The sequence below is a fragment of the Haemaphysalis longicornis genome, unplaced genomic scaffold (genome assembly GCF_048455015.1).
Source record: "Haemaphysalis longicornis isolate Haplotype H1 unplaced genomic scaffold, Haemaphysalis longicornis Haplotype H1 scaffold_2, whole genome shotgun sequence".
Taxonomy (NCBI): Eukaryota; Metazoa; Arthropoda; class Arachnida; order Ixodida; family Ixodidae; genus Haemaphysalis; species Haemaphysalis longicornis.
The window spans coordinates 213,567,664-213,587,446 of record NW_027526295.1 but is presented as its reverse complement, the minus strand read 5'-3'; the positions used below and the strand labels follow the sequence as shown (position 1 = coordinate 213,587,446).

General features: G+C 48.0%; 1 protein-coding gene across 1 annotated transcript in view; it reads right to left on the bottom strand.

Annotated features, from left to right (window-relative positions):
• Positions 1-304: 304 nt before the first annotated feature.
• The window catches only part of LOC144168495 (uncharacterized), a 142,179-nt gene continuing 122,700 nt past the window's right edge, over positions 305-19,783 (bottom strand). Inside the window, exons 17-22 of the mRNA XM_077697464.1 lie at positions 19,016-19,083; positions 16,768-16,859; positions 14,275-14,340; positions 9,769-9,876; positions 4,718-4,794; positions 305-734 (exon numbers count right to left, since the gene is read on the bottom strand). Of these exons, the coding sequence (XP_077553590.1) occupies positions 623-734; positions 4,718-4,794; positions 9,769-9,876; positions 14,275-14,340; positions 16,768-16,859; positions 19,016-19,083 (523 nt within the window). The 3' untranslated portion in view covers positions 305-622. The remainder of the gene's footprint in view (positions 735-4,717; positions 4,795-9,768; positions 9,877-14,274; positions 14,341-16,767; positions 16,860-19,015; positions 19,084-19,783) is intronic.

The following is a 19,783-nucleotide window of genomic DNA, read 5'->3' as shown; positions in this document are numbered from 1 at the left end:
CTTTCATCGAAACCGCAGAACAACGATAATAGGCCACTGAGAGAAGAGAATTCATCAGCAAAACAGCTAAAAAAAGCCACTTAAAGGCCCACTTCATAGCAAGGACGGCATGGATCAAGTGGCTGCGAGTAAAAAAAAAAAAAAAAAGAAACGAACGTTCAGAAGAGAACCAGCCTGTCAAAGCCACTTCAGAAACACAAAGAAAAACATCGTTCCAAGCGCGAATCATTCACGGACACGACAGCGTTGAATTACAGAACAAATTTATTGAGTTCAGAATTAATTGTTCTTGTAAATTGCGTCCTGTTGCTAAAACCGCATGGAGTTGCAACATACAATGGCCCCCGCTGCACAGCATGAACACAGGCACATAGAAAAACAGTCTATCAGCATTTCGGCAATGCAGCACTAACAAGGAGAAAAAAATAACTTTGAGATGACAATAAATTCATCGGCACAAAAGTGTCCTGTCACAAAGCATCACCACATGACGCACACCGTCTGCTAAGATGATAGTTTCAGCAGGCCACGATGGCACACCAAGAACAAAGGGGGATGTTTTTCTTGCTGGGCACACGTTGGGGACGAGAACAACTGTGGCTTCGACGGGCCGTGTGTAGATTCACCGCCAGAAGAGGCACTCCCGGTATCTCTTCTCCACGTGCATGCGAGACTTCTGAGCGCAGTTGAAGTGCGCCGTGAAATCAGGCATTAATTTCGCCAGCATGTTGAGCCTGCGAGTGAAGTCAGTGCCCAGACATCACCTAAAAATCCAACAGATGCACACGCCGCTATCGCAGCAACACGCTCGCGCATGCACAAGAAGGGCCAACGGCTTTGTATAAAGGCTCAAAGATGCCGCCATGCATGCGTGGGTACTCATCGGATAATGTTTGAAATGTCGAAATTTGGGGGTGTTTTACGCGACAAAGCTACACCTGGGCTGTCAGACGAGCCGTTTGGAGAACTAAGGATTGATTTCGGCCACCTGGAGATTTCTATTGGCTATCATTCTAGGCCTTAATTTCAAAGAACCGTAGAATCGAAGATACGAGTACCTGATATTTTTCCGATGCTGTATGAAGCAATATCTTCTATTCACTGGCGAGGCATGCATGCAGGCAACCATGTGAATGCTCTGTCTTTGGTTACGTCGGGGTCCGCGGGACGGCAGTACTTGTCCGTGCTAAGCATATGGCGTGTGTTGGACGTTCCAAACCCTACCCCACCGAATGCAAACTAATGCCTCGACTCCAACGTGAGCTAGATTAATAACATCTCTGTTGACACTACAGTTAAGAATAGGGTTGAAACGGAGGAGGCGACGCACGCCGGTGCTTTGTTTCCTCGGCGTGCGGGTGCAGTGGCACAAGCCGCGCCATGTCCGTGGCTGTTTCCAGTGCTGCCAAGCGAAGAAATCGACAGCTAAACTTTTCAATGAATACCACCTATAGAAAGAGTACATGTGACATTGCGGATGTGTAATACAGTTTGACAGAACTGGCTTAGATTTAACACTTCTGCACCTATCACGGGCAATAGCAAAGACTGTGCACACAGTGTTCAGTGAAAGCTTGCGTTTGCTTGAGAATTCGAGGCCTGCCGTCTACCCACGTCAACTGCATGATGTATTAAAGGGACCCTGCAACACTCTTTGAGCAGTGCAAGTAAATCTGCGCGACGTTTAGATTACACTGCCAGGAATACCTGAGCCAAATATTACACGTGCACGTGAAGCGGTGAGCGCGCAAATCGCTGTGAAGGACGCTGAAAAAGTAACCGCGCTCTCTTCAGTTCTCCTCATTATGCTCCCCTGGCGTGGCCTAAGCGACGTCACTGAGGTCATGGCTGTCCGATCGGCTGTCCCTGGTCAACTTTGCGGCTAATTTCTCCCATTTCCGCTGTCGTCAGCGTTCTTCTATGCCTGAACCTGTAGGTGCAGTTTTGCCGTTTCTTTTGTGTTTTGAGTGCGTGCATAGTTTGAGTGATGATCTCAATACTTCCCTTTCAACAGGAACACTCGACAACAAACGTTTATTGCTTCAAAAACGCCCTACCCGCCCGAGCGCGCGCTTGCGAGCAGGTACCCATGCCTGATTTTTTGTGGCACCGGACCGGAACTAGGCCCCTCTCTCTACGTTGCGGAGAAAAGCAGAAAACTCCCCGGCCTGTGATATATCGAAGGCCGCCGAAGAGAACGCCGCGAGCCGCCCCCCTTCCCGGAAGAGAGCGCGCAACTTTCGTCGCGTTGGCCGCGGTCGTGTTGAGAGGGAACGATTATGCGCGATTTCTCATCGCGCGTAGTTACGGTGATAGTGAACGGATTTTCATAATTCTCGCGGGAGGATATTGCTGGGACAATAGGCATTACCCCAAAATCCATTTCTAGTACTCGATGGTAAGTGTTGCTGTAAATTCGGGGACTCACCGCGCCGACCCGCCGCGGTGGCTCAGTGGCTAAGACGATGTGCTGCTGAGCACAAGGACGCGGGTTCAATTCTCGGCCGCTGCGGCCTCTTTTCTGATGGAGGCGAAAAGTGAAAACGCCCGTTTGTTCAAGATTTCCAGGTATGTTAAAGATCCACAGGTGGTCAAAATTAATGCGGAGCCCTGAACTACGGCGTGCCTCATCGCCTGTATATAGCGTCGGCGCGTTAAGCCCCATAATCAATCATCACTTAACGCGCCGAAGATATGAGGCGTGCCGCGCGTAAGGGCTCCGGATTAATTTTGACCACTTGGGGATCTTTAAGGTGCGGCGAAATCTGAAAACATTGGTCTTTCCACTTTTCGCCTCCATATGAAAAGCAGCCACCGCGGTCGGGATCAAACCCGCGTCCTTGGACTCGAACACCTAGGCACAAAACCTCAGCCACTGCACTACCGCGGCGGGCCGATGACTTGATTCACCCTTCTGCTGCCGTTTCACCTCCTATCAACTATTCCCCAGAATCAGCATTATCCTGACGCGCTGCGCTCTGCGACGCTTTTCGGCACCGTCCGCTGTGGACGGTCAACAGCGCCGGATTTTTCACCTCATGAGGCATGTTAAGAGATCATGCAGCATGATCGGAAGCGGAGGCTCAGTCGTGGTGCATGGGCAACTTTACGTCAAATAGTTAGTTGGAGATTTTTGACGCCGTGTGATAGTGCGTGCGACAATGAGTTGCGATTTTGCGACCGACTTTGAGTTGCGAACAAATGGTGTCGCCCGCGGTTTGTATACGCCCGGGGCGTCGTTTCTGAACTAGAACAGTTTTAAAGCACCCTCCATACCATTAATCCGTATTCGCACATTTTCGTTGGTTTTTACACGACTGTGAGCCCGTCGCCGCTCCGGGCACGTCCGTTTTTACTCAAGCGGCTCTTAGGTCTACCATTTTGTTAGTATAAGAAGCGTGTAGGTTAAACGCATGGGCAGGCGAGCGAACACATGCCACCTCTACAAAGAGCGCGCCACCCCTTGGGAGGGTGGGCAGGGGCGAAAGGAGAGAGTGCGTGACGCCGCTGCCAAGGAGAGCCACGTGACCAAACTACTACTGCCGTGGTATATGGAGAGTGCCTCCTTGGGAGCGGCTCTAGAGAGGAGACAAAAAAGAGTACGCATTCGCGCTCTTTTGGGGCAGGAGCTGTGAAAATCGGAATGGCAATTTCAGCTGTCGGTATACGAGCTTGTTACGTACATATGGCCAGAAAACTGAAAACACCTCCCCTTCCACACCCCTTCATCCACGTACTAGTCAGACCTCCGCCACTCAGACCGCACCACATGAGTCTAAAGCGCTAACCCTAATGGAGCGATTTTGCAAGTGAACGGGGAGCGGCGCAACGCGCCACGAACTACTTTTCGCCGCGCAGGAAGTCGCTCTTCTCTTCGCTCGTTTCTGGCTCGCCAGAAAACATTCCTCATCTGTACGAAGCGGCCTGAGCGACTAGCCAAAAGGAGAGTAGTAAGGGGCACAACTTTCGTATTAGGGAGAGAACGAGAGGAAGGAGCGAGCGGCAGCATGGTGCATCCTAGAAAAGCATGACCATTGGTGTACTGAACTTTGTTTATTTTATATTGCAAAAAAAAAAAAAAAATCTTGCGCAAAAAAACGTCCCCCGATAATCCGGTCGCAGTGCTACAATATTGACAAGGCATTTCGACGTCGCTAGCGGCGTCGCTCTCATGGGCCTGCCTCAGCGAGCAACGGGGACTATAGCAGCTGCGGTTGCCCGCCGCACTACTCGCAAAAGGCCGTTCCTTATGGTCACCACTTAAGACGATCCGTTGCTTCAGCTTCATTGCAGTGCACTTGACTGATCACTACATGGAGCCAACAACGAAATACGAAATTTCGGTTAATGACGATGGCGATAATACGACTTGAATAAAAGTTTCGTCGGTGTTGTGGCAACACGCAATGCAAGTATGTGGTTGCATTGCGCTCTGCCACTCGCTGAGTTTACTTTCTTGGAGAGACATGGCTTGGTCCCTCTAGTGCATTTCCGTGAAGTTGAACCACGGGATTGGAGCAGCGGGCAATGTCAATAACAGTCGGTTTCTAAGCAAAGCCAAGCAAAGTGCTGACACCCGAAAGATCACGACAGTTAGAACGGAAGCTCTGAAAAAAAGTGAGGCCAGAAAGTAGTTGCATGCACTGGAGCTTTCTTTTTTTTTTGTAAACAGCCTTTGGTTACATTTTGTCTAACAGAAAAAAAGTATGTGGCTGACCTTTGTTCCGCTGTTTTACGGCCGTAGATTTCGTTCAGCGTTGATGCGGTGGTGACATTAATGCGGTCGCACAACTCCTGGAAAGCGAAGACGTAAAGGCGCAAGTGTTAGGACAGTAAGAAGCAAGTAATAAGAGACCCCGGACGTTGATCGGATATTGTGGGCCGTATATTCACCTTTCGCATGGATAGGGTTTGGTAGGCGCAATCCGAGTAATTTCCCCGTGCAGTTTAGCATCCGGGATTTCTAACAGAGCTGTTTAAGCTCGAGCTTGATCCGTTGAAGTTAAAAAAGAATACCAAGAAAAAATTAGCAGTGGCTTAGCTCGGCTGTGCCAGGATATACGTAGCGTGAGCTAAGGTTCAGATAGTTATTCTTAGGTTTCCTGGTTGTCCAGGATTGGCTGATTATCATGCTTACTGCTGCTAAAACGATTTCCAATCCTATCCAATACAATTTAATCTAATCGAAGCCAATTCAATCAAATTCAATCCAGTCACGGCGGCAGTGGCTCCGGCGCGCGAGCTGTGCACTGTGAGACGTCACTGCTCCTCGCGAATGCGCAGCACGGCTCTCCAGGAGCCACGCGAAACTGCTCAACTTCGGCCAGTGTAGCTAACGCGGCAAAAAAAAAAGAAAAAGAAAAAAAAAACTCGACGCCATCTCACCCTGCGAAAGTGGATGTCCAGCGCAGCTGTTGTAAACCACAACACACAGATGGGGCAGGGTATAAAATTTCCTCGTTATCTCGGCGAGATAACGCTTGCATCTCATTTGCGCTCGGCTTCTTTGGCGGCATACGCTGGGTCCTGACTCATGCGCTTGGCGTCTTGGGACGAAATTTTCCGACGAACGAGAGCCTAACAACTTCGCTATAAAAACAGCTGCTCCGGCGCGCGCCGCCCGGCACGACCTTCGCCCAGCCGAGTGGGCGAAGCCAAGCCTCGCCTTGCTATGACGTCGTCGCGCGCCGCCACCGCTCGACCTTCAAGAACACTCTGCCCAGCGTTTGTGGCGTGATTAGAGATGTGTCACAAACTCGGGCGTACAACGTCCAAGAGTACCGTATAGCTTTTTCATATTATGGAACAGCGCCGAATTCTTGTTACAGTCGTCCGATTCATTCAGTTCGGTTCTATTCTATTCCACTGGAACTCTCTCAAACGAAGCGGCGGTAACGCGACCACTCGCCGGCTCGCCAGCAAGAAAATACCAAAATAAAAGCTCTGCCGCTCAGCTTTCACCGAAGCTTCGAGTTCTTTCGAGGGGGCGAGCGTAGCTTTGCCAGCGTAAAGGCGCGCAGGTGATTCCAGAAGGGAGAAAGAGGGAAGTTGTTCGCTCAACGGCGGCAGGCGCGTTGTGTGCTGTGCCCTCTCTCTCTGCGCCGGCACAGTTATAAAAAGAGAAGCCGCGCCGAAGCAAATCAGCTACGTTTGGACGTCGTGATGTGACAACGGCACCTGCCAGTTCGTGCACTACACCATCGGCGACCCGCGCCCTGGAGGACTCCAACGTACTCCCGGGCCTCGGATCACCGTGATCGACTCGGACGGCCTGGCCTACGACGAAGCCACGCTTCACAGGTAGCCGAATCGCCTCCGACAGCGGTGCATCGTCCAGCCCGGTAGGTGAATATTGTGGGACTCTGTCTCTCTTATGCATCGAACTGTTTGTTTTTTCTTTTTTTGTTAACTGCTCTACTTCGTAATATCTATTAGTTAACGCTCCTGATTGTATCATTTTGTCTAATTTGAACTGTTTCCCGCATTTTTATTGGATCTAAGTTGTCTCTCGTTAACGTTACACGTCCTCGTGCTTGAACAGTGTTTTGCCTGCCGAAATATAAGTCTTTGCGTTGTTTTCGTTCAGGGCTCTGACTCATTCTTACCGCTCTAGTCGGCGAAAGCCGCACATCAGACGGCCACCCCCTTCGTCACCTGTGCCCTGTAGATTCAGTGGGGTTGTTGGCTCTCTTGAGTCGACTCCAGATATCTTCTAACATCGCACCCAATTAAGGAAACCGTGACAAGATGTGATAAGTTGAAAAAACCGAAATAGCCGTTTTTTTTTGTTTTTTAACCAGGATGCTATTGAAAAAAATCCAGGGCCATCTGACGTGAAACCTTACAAGAAACCTGCGAAGGAGCGAAGCATGCAGTGTGCGCCGGTGTTTCCCACAGCAAAATCGCTGCTAATGGGCAATGAGAGACAAAAGACGATTTTGTTTCTCTCGCGGGCGAACGCGCTCTCTTGTTCCTTGCGAGCTTTCAATTCCGCGTCCATCGCAGAAAAGAGGGTTTCTAGAGCCAACGCGCGCCGTTGCCTCTCTCTTGCCACACGGCCCGCGGTGATTGGGCACCGGAGAAGCGCCGGTGGGAGGAGCAATCGCGAACTTGCTGAGGCGGTGGTGCCCTCTCTTGCGTTAAAACGGATTTAAGAAATTAGATAAGCGACAGAGGGGCCGTAAGTTGCGTTCGCGCCACACGCTGCAGCATGCTAAGAAGTATGCTTTACCAGAAAAAATCTGGCGCTGAAAACCTATTTCGAGAAGGAATTAAACAAATTTCTGCTAAAAAAGCAGCTAAAACCTGATTATTCCTGTATTTTAAATTAGTTTAAGTCATGCTAGTTTATTTGGAACTGGTTAAACTCATGCTAGTTTATTTGGAACTGGTTTAATCCATGGCACACTTGTTTTATGGCCATCGTTTCACAACTTGATTTACAATTACGACATGATACGACGACGACAGGAGAGGCCAGCTGCCCGAGCCCCAAAGGTACTCGCCCCTAAAAACAAACATACAGAGCTTCTCCAGGGAAATTCCTTGTGATGTGACGAATCTGCAGTGAGGAAAGCGATTTCTGAAATCAAGGCCTTGACGTGAAATCGTGCGCACATTTCGAGAACGGAAACTCTGATGGGATTTTTGGGATGCAGCATGTAACAATATATTATTTTTTGCGTTAACAGAAAATTTAAGCGCGCACTTAAGCCTTTGAAGCGACCTGAAGGTGAAGGCCCGCTAATATCATGCGGCATGCATCCGGGTAATTCTTGTTCCGTTATGGCACGGTATCGCGTTTGCGTTGTAGTTACCACACCTAGCTGCGGCTCTGGCTACCCGGGTTCGAATCCCATTCCAGCCAAGATAAGTTTCTATGTATATTTTATTTACGTATTTCCTTGTTTTATTTTTACGGCTGTAATTTGGTTTCGTACGTGAAGTCGCCAGTAACTATCTTGCTTCTCGCGTTTGATGAGACATCTAAGGCTTTCGCATTAAGAAGTATTTCGTTAAAAACAAACAAACAAAACCCGTTTTTATTTTCAAGCCCCTCAAAATTTTATGAAAGCATACATCTCTAACTGTGATTTCTGGCGGGCTCTTCTCCCCGCCAGTTCACGCGCATTCGCGCCCAAGTGGGGAGCACAGAACAGCTCGCGCTACCAACGCCGAGTTCGCGAAGCCGGTTGCCGGTTCTAGCGCTCGTTAACGTGGTCCACTTTGGAGGGATATGAAAGCCTGCGGACGAAACGATACGAGCCTGCCAGTCATGTATAACTTTCACAGGCAAGTTCAGAAATCCATGTGAGGTGCAACAGCCGGGTCTTTGACGAAGGGAGAGGGTCCGCCAACTGTTTCTTCAGCCTTGCACCACTACAGTGCAAGCTGCGCCAGTTTTTTCTCTTTTGTCATGCAATACGGGATGCAGCATTGCAGTACGTTAATAGTAGACGATGGTTACAGGCCCTGAAGTTAAGGCAGGTGCCTGCCGTGTTCTCTTGTGCGTGCGGACGCGCTATGGTGGCGTGTGCCGTGACAGCTTAGTGTTTAAGGGGATATCGAGTAAATGGCGTTTGCTCTTACAAGTAAGATAAAAAAACACGCTTTATTCCTCTTTTCGAGGAATCGGTAAGAACCCGGAAGAGTTGGTAAGAATTGGTGGGTGACAAGTGTATTAACAAGGACTCAAACCAGCACTCTTTTACTCGGTGTTCGGTTAACGGCAGTGGGAGGTTGGTTGAAAAAGAACGGGTTGAAACGCTGATCGCGTCAAAAGGGCATCTCCTATAAGATCGTGAATAGTAAAAAATGTCTGCGGTATCAAAACGCCTTAACAGCGTTCAATGATTTTTCTCCTTCGCTGCAACGTCACTGCGGAGGGCGCAGTGAGCGTGACAGCGCTAATGTGTCAGCATTTCGTGAGTTACGCGCGCAAGGAAGTATTTCCCGCGGAGCTAGGCGCACATCACGACCTGTTGTAAGAACTTGCGAGAAATTCGCAATTGTCCCAGGGTGATCACTGCACATATACACTCTAGCGCAGCGCTCCATTCCGCGACACGCATTTTGCGTATGTACGCAAATGAACACCTTTTGCGTTTCCTAGATCTTACGAAGACCGGGTGCGGCACGCTCGAAGCGTGACGCGACCAGCGCGACGCCAACACGAGAGCAATAAGTGAAGGAGCGAGCAAATGGGTAAATAAGCTGGCATGCTTAGGACGCGCATACGGTACTATCAAGTTCGGGCCAATCTCCTGCACGTGTTTTTGCCTTGTAGGGGCAACGCCGTCATGCTCCCGGGGAAATGTTTCTCTCCTGACACCAAATAGCACTCCCCGTTTTTCTTGGAAAGAATCGGATATGCACTTCCAATCAATCGTGGCTCCCCCGTCTCACGGAGGATTGTTTAAAACGTGGGTCTGTGGAAGATGCTCCCAGAATCTTTAGCAGAGCCCTGTCTTCCCGTCTCAGCTGTTTCCTGCTGACGCCAGAAACCGACGTACCATAACTATAATTACACTCAATTATCGGTTACGTCCAACGAACAACGTCTTCCGCGCACCTATCACGTCCCGGTGAGATTGGGCCGACTGGTGAGTCAAGAAGGCGGTGAACCGCCTAAATAATTGAACGTCGACCCCATTCACCGTTAATTGATCTACTATACGCAGTACTGGACATCTGTTACAGTAACGTCAAGATTTTGGCTAGGGCTGTGCGCCTTCGCACACCTAATATAGAGGGGAATTGTGCACTTACCGATGCCAGAGCTATGAAGAACTGAGTCGTTGAGTGAACTTTTTTAAAGAACGGAAGCCGGATGTCCGAGTATTGGCGCTTGTTCTTGGTTATTTTGTCAGTGTACATCTGAAAAAAAAAAGTACCTTTTAAACAACATCTTTGGCGTATTAGAGCTATTTTGGGGCTCTTGCTTACTTTTAACGACATTCCCACACATTACCGCCTACAGCAGCTAGAACTACCTCCCCCTCACGCGTCTCTCCCTCCACCCTTTGACAGATTATGGCGACAATTAAAATCCCATTCCCTCCCCACCAGACACGCCCTCCAACACATCTATCCCACATTATATCCCCACCCAAACTGCCCGCTCGAGATACCCCGCCGCACGCCATTTGGGAATACCCCTTTTTACCCCCGCTCCGTTTACCCAACCCTCCTACTACTTGGCTGGAGGCGACCGGGAGCTCCTCATCCGAGCTACAGCTCCTGACCACCACTAGGACTCAAGATTACCTGGCGCGCCTTCCTCACCTAAAATAAAAGTTTCTCTCTCCCCCCCTTCCTTCACCCATCTCCCCCTTCGGTGATGACAAAGGTCAAGGCACGGAGTGTAATCAGGATTAATAAATACATATTACAACAACAAAAGTCTCTCTCTCTCTCTCTCTCTCTCTCTCTCTCTCTCTCTCTCTCTCTCTCTCTCTCTCTCTCTGTATTTCATCCCTCCAGTGTGTTATTGGCTTCCCCTTCTTCCAGACCCATCTCTTGGTCATCCACTCTTACCCTAATTGTCTAATTGTCCACCTGCTGTCGGTTCGTCTCACTACAAGGCCCACGCAAGTCCATTTCTTTTTCTTTTCTTGAATAATGATATAATCAACTCTAGTTTGTTGTCCGATCCAGGTAGCTCGTTTCTTGTCCCTGAGTGTTATTCCTAACATTATTCGTTCCATGCCCGTAGAGCCGTCTGAAGTTTGCTCACTAGTTGTTTAGTGAGGCGCCAAGTTTCAGCTCCGTATGTCATCACTGGCAGTACGCACTGGTTCTAGATTTTTCTTTTGGGTAACAGAGGTCATTATTTGAGAGTGCTCGCCGAGTGTTCCTCAGCCCCTACCTATTCTGCGCCGGATTTCTTTTTCGTGGTCTGCGTCAACCCTAACCATCTGTCCGAGGTACAGTAGACTCTCAATAAATGGAACTTCAAGGGACCGAAAAAATTAGTTCCGTTTAACAGGACTTCTGTTTACTGACATAGATGTGTGAAATTGCAAATTTATGTGCTTACACACTCTTAATACCATTTCATGGAACTCTAACTCCTAGAAGATGAATGTAGCCGATAGTTTTTCGGAAAGCAAGACAACTACAAGAGGTTTAGGCACAGCATTCACAAAGTTGATTTGACAACAATGAGTCACTCAGCACTACAAAATGCATCAAATATTTTTGTTTGAGTCCTTGCAACTGCATCTTCATGGAGGCTAGAAGCCTCAGCTTCGCTAGTGCTTACGAGCCACCGAATTTAGAAGACGGCAACGCGGTAATGAAGCGCAAATAGCCCCACGATGGCACGAACGAGGCGCACGAGCTAAGCCCTGTAACTTCGGCGTCCTCAATCTAGAACGAACGACTGGAACAAGAACTGCGATGTTGGATTCGTTGCGCTAACACGGCTAACCACTTACGAGACGAGGATTACGAGGCCAACGAGGCTAAAAAAAACACGGTGGAAGAAAAAGAAACAAAAACGAAACAGCCTGAACCGTAAAAAGCTGCTTCTCATGCCACTGGGTATCACGAGAAGTTACATTTCTTGTTCCGTTTACACGGGGACGCGAAAGTTTAGTTCTGATTACGGGGAGTTTTTTTACGTTATCTCAATACGAAACAAACCAACTTACAGGCTACTGTTCCGTTTAAGCGGCAATTCCGTTTAAGCGATTTACGTTTACCGAGATTCTACTGTAGTTATATTCTGTTACTACTTTTAGCGCTTCGTTTCTTAAGCTGAAAAAGACGTTCTTGGCATGCTTATTCCTCGTTCCTTTAGATCTATTCAAATTTATTTTTAGCCCCACAGCCGTGGTTTCTGATTGTAGTTCCTCCTCAAGCATTGTTTGCGTGTGTTCTGCATTCTCACTCAGAAAGACTATGTCGTCCGCAAACCTTAAATGGCCCCGTTTAGTCTTAATTATATGTTTTTCCAGTATCCTCGGTATTCAATGGCGTGGAATGCATGCAGGCAACCAAGTGTGCGCCGCCATATCTGTGGCCAAGCGGTCTGTTGCTAGGCCACGGTTGTGCGCACGGCCCGCAGATCAGGCACCCCTCTTCTCTTCCATGCAACCACGTGAGTGCGCCGTCACTCGTTCGTTACGTCGTGCTCCGCGGTATGGCGGCACTTGTCCGTGCTAAGCACGGCTGTGAAACCATATGGTGAAACACATGACTGTGTTTCACGTTGCGAACTCTTCGCCGAACACAAAGTATTGCGTCGAGTTCACTATGAGTGCGATTAATAACATCTTTGTTGGCGCCACAGTTTAGAATCGAATTGGAACGGAGCAGATGACGCACGACGGTGTCTTTTTTTTCTTCGTCGTGCGGCCACAGTGGCCCAGGCTGCGCCGTGTCCGAAGAAATTGACCGCTAAACTTTTCAACGAATACCGTCTATAGCTTTCTAAGTACCCCCTCCAGACATGCTGTGAATAGTTTTGGAGAGATGGTATCTCCCTGTCGTAGTCCCTTTCGGATCGGAAATTTATCGCTGTGCTTGTGGAGGGTTATCCTGCCTATGCATCCCTAATAGATGTTTTATTAATATATGTTTTATAGAAGTCTTATGTAGATTTCCTCTATTCCCTGTTATTTTAGCGCTTCTAAAACGGTTGCGGTGAGTACGGAATCAAACGCTTTCTCGTAGTCCATAAATGCCATGTAAAGTAGCTTAGTATACCCTGCGGATTTTTCTATCACTTTGTTGACCACATGGATGTGATCCATGGTTTTGTACCGTTTCGTAAGCCTAGCCTGCTCTCTGGGTTGATGGAAATCCAGGCTGTCACCTATGTGGCTAACTATAACTGGTCAATAGCTTGTAAACAACTGAGAGTCCGCTGATGGGTCTGTAATTCTTGAGGTCATTGGGATCTCCCTTCTTATGGATAAGAATAATGTTGGCATTTTTCTAGGATATGGGCAGTATAGTAAAACGAGCTCTTCTAGTACGATATCTCCTCCCTTTTTCAAAAGATCTACGGTTATGTCATCGTCACCTGCAGCTTTTCCTACTTTTATGCCTTTGAGAGCTCCTTTGCAACTTTCTCTTTAGTTACAAGTGGGACATGGCAAGTTGAGCTTGTAATCTCCGTACTTTCCCCTAGTCTAACGTCGCTGGCATGCAGCCTGGTGCAGAAGCGTTCTGCTGCCTTAATATACGGGGTGTTTCAAGGAAGACGAAGTAATTTTAAGAAATAGGGTTCCGGAGGTAAAATTTTTCTTGCTCCAAGTGATCAGGGGCCGTGGCGGCAGCAATGAAACGAGTTCCAATTACGATTTACAGAAACAAATGATTACAACTTTTTAATTGACTTTTTAATTATTGCAGTTAGGCGTGTGATTGTAGTGTGGAAATTGTACAGGATCACCAGTCAAACCGATATCAAGCCTTATATTTGCGAAAACGTAACTGCCCGCAGAACTACAGGCGGGGTACTTCAGTCCTCAGAACGCTTGCTTCTGGATATCGGCAGCTGCAAAGCGCTGAAAAGCCATGCCCCTGTGTTGACGTCACACGTGAGAGGTGCGCCGCGCTTTATCAGAGCGCAGGCGGGCTTGCGAAGCTCCGCTCTACCCAGGCATCTATAAAGCGCGGCGTACGTTTGACGTCAACACGGGGGCAAGGTTTTGCAAGACTGTGATATCTACCCACACCGAAAGCCCCGAATGCCAAAAGGATGGCCTCACCATACACGTAATCCATGGATTAGCCAGGAATATCTTTTAGCGTTCTGCGAGATTCTCGCCATGGAATGGTTTAACTCAAGACTGCGACTTCCTTCGTGCGACAGGTGAAAGCGGACGCTAAGTTTGCGCGTTGTTTTCCTATATTTATACGCCTGGTGGCTAAGACGTCGGATCATCAAGGTATATACATGCTTCAACGGTCAGCCTCATTATGAAGTCCACCGCAGACGTCTATTTCCATATCAGCGCGATAACAGATTAGAGATTAGAACTGTATTTTACACACTTTATCCGTAAACTATTGCTTACAGAAGAACCCGCACACTAGCCTGCATGCCCGCATTGCACTGCATTAGCTAGTACTTTTTGGTACAGCCTTATTTTTCCTCTCAGTGTTCAACCTATTCAACTTCAATTAGCACACGAGGCCCCTGGATAGGAATATACGTTAGCCTTCCTTTTCAGCTAGAGAAGCCCACTGGGCCATAAGCCCCGGAAGCACGAGAGGGAAGGAACCGCACTGTTGAAACCATTTTTTAGTCCCTTCACTAACCTGGTGCAGAAGGTGGACTGCCGCTAGCTCCGCTATTGTCTCGTACCGCTCCACTGTCTTGTTGATCTGGAAGGTGAACACGCGCGCAGGGAAGACTCGTACAGCCCTAGGTGACACCTTCCAGAGTGACTAAGTGCGTGGTGAAATATTCCAAAGGCGTTGTTGGTATCATCTGGACACACTTCAATGAATACAAGCTCCTTTAATCTTTCTCTAGGAACATAAAAGCGCAAACTCACTCACTCACTCACTCACTCACTCACTCACTCACTCACTCACTCACTCACTCACTCACTCACTCACTCACTCACTCACTCACTCACTCACTCACTCACTCACTCACTCACTCACTCACTCACTCACTCACTCACTCACTCACTCACTCACTCACTCACTCACTCACTCACTCAGGCTTGAGGGGGAATACCCCACACGATATTACTAGTGGTCAGAATGAGGGTAGTGGAAATGCATCCGCAGGACGAATGGGTGGTAGAAAAAATATCAGCGAAGCCGTTTGAGCTCTGTCCGTGCGGATTGCTAACAGAAAACTCCCCTCGACGAAGTGGAGAGGGGGAAAATGCTGGGCCAAGAAGTGTGAGGGAAAGTGTCGAGGAGGCAAAAGGAGCTTTCTCGCTTCCCGTCATCGGAATCGAACCTAGCTGTGTCTGTCGCGCTGTGAAACCGGCGTCTAACCGATTGTGCTATAGTCGGACTCGGGCACGCAGCATTTCCTTTGGGTTTGTGGCGCGAGCGTTGGCTTTGGACTTCGGCTGACTTGGTTCGAACTTTGACAGTATGGATTTTGGATTTTGGCAGCGTGGATTGTGTACTTTGATTTAAATCAGTATGAATACAAAAAGCTTCGCTTTTTGAACACCTTTCTCTTACAAAAGGGGCAGACATAAAAAAATCCGAGTTAGAGCTAGCGAAGACCAGAGCGCAGAATTGGGCGAGTTGGTGATTCATCTTAACAATACAGCGCAACAGAAACAAGGAATTAAGCTGAGGCACACAGGGCGATCGCACAGGAAGAAGACAGCGCTTGTCCTGTGTTCCTAGCCCATGTCCTTGTTTCCGTTGCGCTGTATTGTTGAGACTAGTGAAGACCACCAGCTCCGCTGTTTCTTAAAGTGGCCATCCAGCCAAAATACAGGTTTGTTTTATTCGAAAGATTTAGTGTTTTATGGTGCCCTCAGCCCTTGCTCGGTAGCAAACGATGCTCTATTCCCTGAGAAATTAAACGTTTTAAGCCAAAATTTCAATTTTCCAACTAAATCGTGCGTTTTCATGACGTCGACAATGACTTATCTAGTGCAGGGCCTTAAAACTGAAGATAGCCTGCTCACCCGGGCTGCTACCATCTCACGGACGGCAGTTTAATCACGGCATCCGCGATCGGCTGCCGATGGCGCGCCGCCGGCAGCCGATCGCGGAGGCCATATGGCGAGGCCATGGTTTGCTTATCTTGTTTATCACCCGCTTTCATAGATGGCGCTGCAACACCGCTGAAGTTCCAGTGTTCGCATTTTGCTTCTGGCCGGACATCTATGTTAGTGCTCATACTAATCGTTTCTTAAAACGTAGGCTATAACTCGAGAAACATGGGCGTGTAAGTTACCGTGCCGCATATATCAGTTGGTCAGCGTGTGTCAGACAAGTCCAACGCGTCTGACGGCTGTGTTAGGCAGCGTCAGCCGGCAAAGTGCCGCACTAACTGCTTCGGTGTTTAGGTGCTCATTCGCAACTTTTATTGTTCACCCCCGCGCTCTTGCTGCTATAAAAAGAATGTGCCCTAAATTTAAGCGTCAATAGCTCGTTCTGCAAGCTTATAAGCCCTTCCTAATTTACATTTGCTTTTGGCGGCCTCAGCCAATTGCACAGCTGTGGATATTACGTCATAGGTTCTAGTGCGGGAAATGAGCTAGTGAGTCGCATGGCCATTTCCTTTCTTCCTAATTATGGGGCTTATTTGGGCGAAGTTTACGTTAAAATAAGGTGTCAGCATATTTCTAACGAGGCAATCTTTCGAGTGAACCAAACGTCTTTTGTCTGCATGGCCCCTTAGGTCTTCGCATCTCAATTCCGACGATGGCCGAATTTTTATTATGAGTGACCATAGTAAAATATGCACTATTGTCGCTGTAAGAAACCTTGATTTGTGCAATCGTGTGATTCGTGTGAGAGTCACTTTCGCGTCCCTTGACGCTATAGAATTTTTTATTTCGGTAGTTCCCCGTGATTACTTAAATACGCTTGCAGGGCCACGTTTAATCGTGTACGACTGAGGTAGAGTGCAAATCGCAGGCGTATTCCCAGTCGTGACGCAGGGTTTCTTTCAAGCAGGACCGATAACGTAGCTCTTTATGAGACCTAGCGACATACCAGTTCGTTACAATAAAAATTCATTTCGCGCAGTTTATTGTGTACGTGTCACTGCAAATAACGCACTATTCACTACAGCACACTATTTGTTTGGCCTTGCGTCATCACCCCGTATTTGGCTTCGACGAGGTCGTAAACGCAGTTCTCGAGCTTCTGGTACTCCTGAGCTGAGCTCGTTCCTTTCGTCACCCACCATTGGCCTGCGGCAGAAGATGGTACAAAACGTAGCAGCAAGCAAACGACGTAAGGGAACCCACTGATGGCGCATATTCGTGTGGGTGGAGACAGTCGTAATCGCGGATACGTGCGTTACTTGAAAACGACGTCTGCCGGGATATTCACGTCGAGCCCGATGCATACAAAATACCAGAGTACACCAAAGCAATGGACTCGTTTGTTGCAATTAGGAGCATTCGTTTTTGTAGATTTTTTCCGAACTGGGCGAGTTCTCGAACTTAAAAAGATATTCTCACTCACTGCTTTATGTAGCACATCCAAGGAAAACAAGCTTCAAGACAATTTTTACCATTGCCAACAAGTGGCCGTTGTTAGCCCCATTCTTTCTCTTTTTACTCATTGAATGATTTCTTATTCTCGCTATAACTGTAACGATTACAAAAAGAAAGCAACCATTGAAATAACTCATGAAAACGCCCAAATGGCACAACCGGGATATTACATGACGTACAAAAGCTAGCTAACAATATTTAGATTTTTGCTAAGAACTCAGCCTCGAGTAAAATATATAAAATAAAAATATCAAGCGGCGTTCTCAACAACACAGCCAACTACAATTCCTAACGTAAGTATCTTGAAGCCCAAACCGCTATTTAGTTTTCAATTATAATAAGTACACTGATCTATACACGTTTACTTATTTCCGCGACTCCAACGTCTCCTGTTTCTTGTTCTTCGCGGGGTCTATGTGGGAACTGTTGCTATATATGCATAGGTTGGTAGGCAACGGTGGACCCTGGTGTTCACCCCCTTGCATCTTTTGACTACGTCTGTATCCAAAGGCAAGACATATCACCGAAATCAAAGTTGAAACAATGCCGACCGCCTGTAGTTAGGTAGCTCGTTTTGTTACAGAGCTCAGGTTTGGGTCCTTAAGAAAAAGCATCCCAGTGACATTTATTTGACCACTATCATGAACTTTTTTTTAAAGAAACGCGCTTAGGCAAGCTCCGCCATTTCGTATCACCGTCCATGGTTTGTAATTTATTAATCGTGCAACAAAAAAGTGTTGCGGGGCGGCGATTCTCGTGCTCTTTTTCTGAAAAATTAGGGGGTTCGCCCGCCGCAGGCTTTCTTGTGCTATGAGACGTGCCGTTGTGGAGGGCTACGAAATAATTGCACTATGGCTAATCGAACAGAAAACTCTGCAAAAGCATCCAGAACGACCATAAGATCGGTATCTATACGAGCGCAGTGGTGGATACCTGGCAACAGCGGTAACCCCGCGAATGAGGAGGTCCCTAGGCTCGCGAAAGAGGCAATACTCAACCACCCCTCAGAATCTCCAGAGCGCTCTCTTACATATAACCCTTCACCTGAAGACCGCAGAAAAACACTTCAAGAAGAACGAAAGCACTGCAATCAACAATTCTCGAACTTCTGCACCCGATACCCCGCAACATCCTACGACCTGCACAAGTAATTCTTATCAAAGCCCGCGCTGATTACGCCCTCACAGAAGACACCTTGGCTCACTGTGAGCCCTATCTACCACACAATTAAGAACCCACAAGTTTCACCAGACCGGTTTCTCGGTTCCCTGTGCCACCAAGATGGACCGACAATCGGCCACTTACTGCGGTCATGTAGGGTCCTCGTAGAGATCCGAACAATGCACAAGGTGGCTGGACTCACATCTCTGCAGGACTGGCTGCTTGGACTGGTCCTTTGTGAAGGAGTCTCACCTCCTCAATAGGACATGAACTTTATCGACCGCTAACCCCCAACTCCTTCCCTTATCTCCCCAGCAGGCCAGAGTGCCATCCTTGTATAATAAATTTATGCCCTCACTCATGCTACCTGGGGATCTCCAACGTGCGCCGAAATCTGGACACACGGGTGTTTTAGTTTTATCGCTTCCAACAGAAAAATTAAGGAAGCTCACACTAATGCGTAAGACTTGAATGTAGCGAAGCTGTACGCAACCTTCACGACCATCCCAGCGGTTTAAGCCCACGATTGCCGCCGATTTGCTTTTTATTCGCTGTCTCCAATCTTCTGTCGGCACGTTCTACGGTTGAATTTCCAAGAGAGCTTTTCGCGATGCTTCACGTGACTACAGTGCGCATGCTGTTGCGGAAATGGGGCAGTTTCATCGTCCACAGACTGCGGCACTTACTTCGGTAGTCGAAAACCTTGAACAGTTCACGGACAATCTTGAATCCGTAGACTGGGATCTTGAATGGCCTAGTTAAAGAAAAATTGATTAGTTCCGAAACATTTATGTCGGGAGTGTATGGTATGGTTGACACAACAAGAAGTACCTAGACCACCAACGTAACCTCCCGATTTTGAACCATTTGCAAGCGCACAAATGTTTGCCTGTAAGGTGCGTGACCACTTTAGCCATCGATATAGGACATTACTATATCAAAACAGCGAAAAAATAAAACATTGGCTGGCGATTAGAAACTATTGCCTGAAATCGTGTTTTTTTTCATTATATAGTTTCAGCTTGCAGTGGGTACCGTGCGTACCATGTGTACCGTGTGTACCGGGACCCCACTGCGCCTGCGCAAGCTCCACGGCGAGGGCCACGCTTACCGGATGGCCATCCTTACCCTTACCCTTGACGGAACTAAGCAACGCTTACCGGAACGAATCCGCACACGCACAGTTAGGTCCCGGTACCCACGGTACGCACAGTACCTACGGTACACACGATATGTTAAAGCCCTCTATTGTTTCGGCGGCGGTAACAGAGACCACTGGATGCGATAACACTAGATATAAAGGCTTCCTCCCTACTCCTTTTCCAAACTGCCAGAACATTCACGGTTAAAAACATACTCTTTATGCTACAAAGGAGCTTATGATACGCCATGGTAAAAAAATGAAGCCAGCTCACACTAACGCGTAAGACTTGAAGGTAGCGAAGCTGTACGCG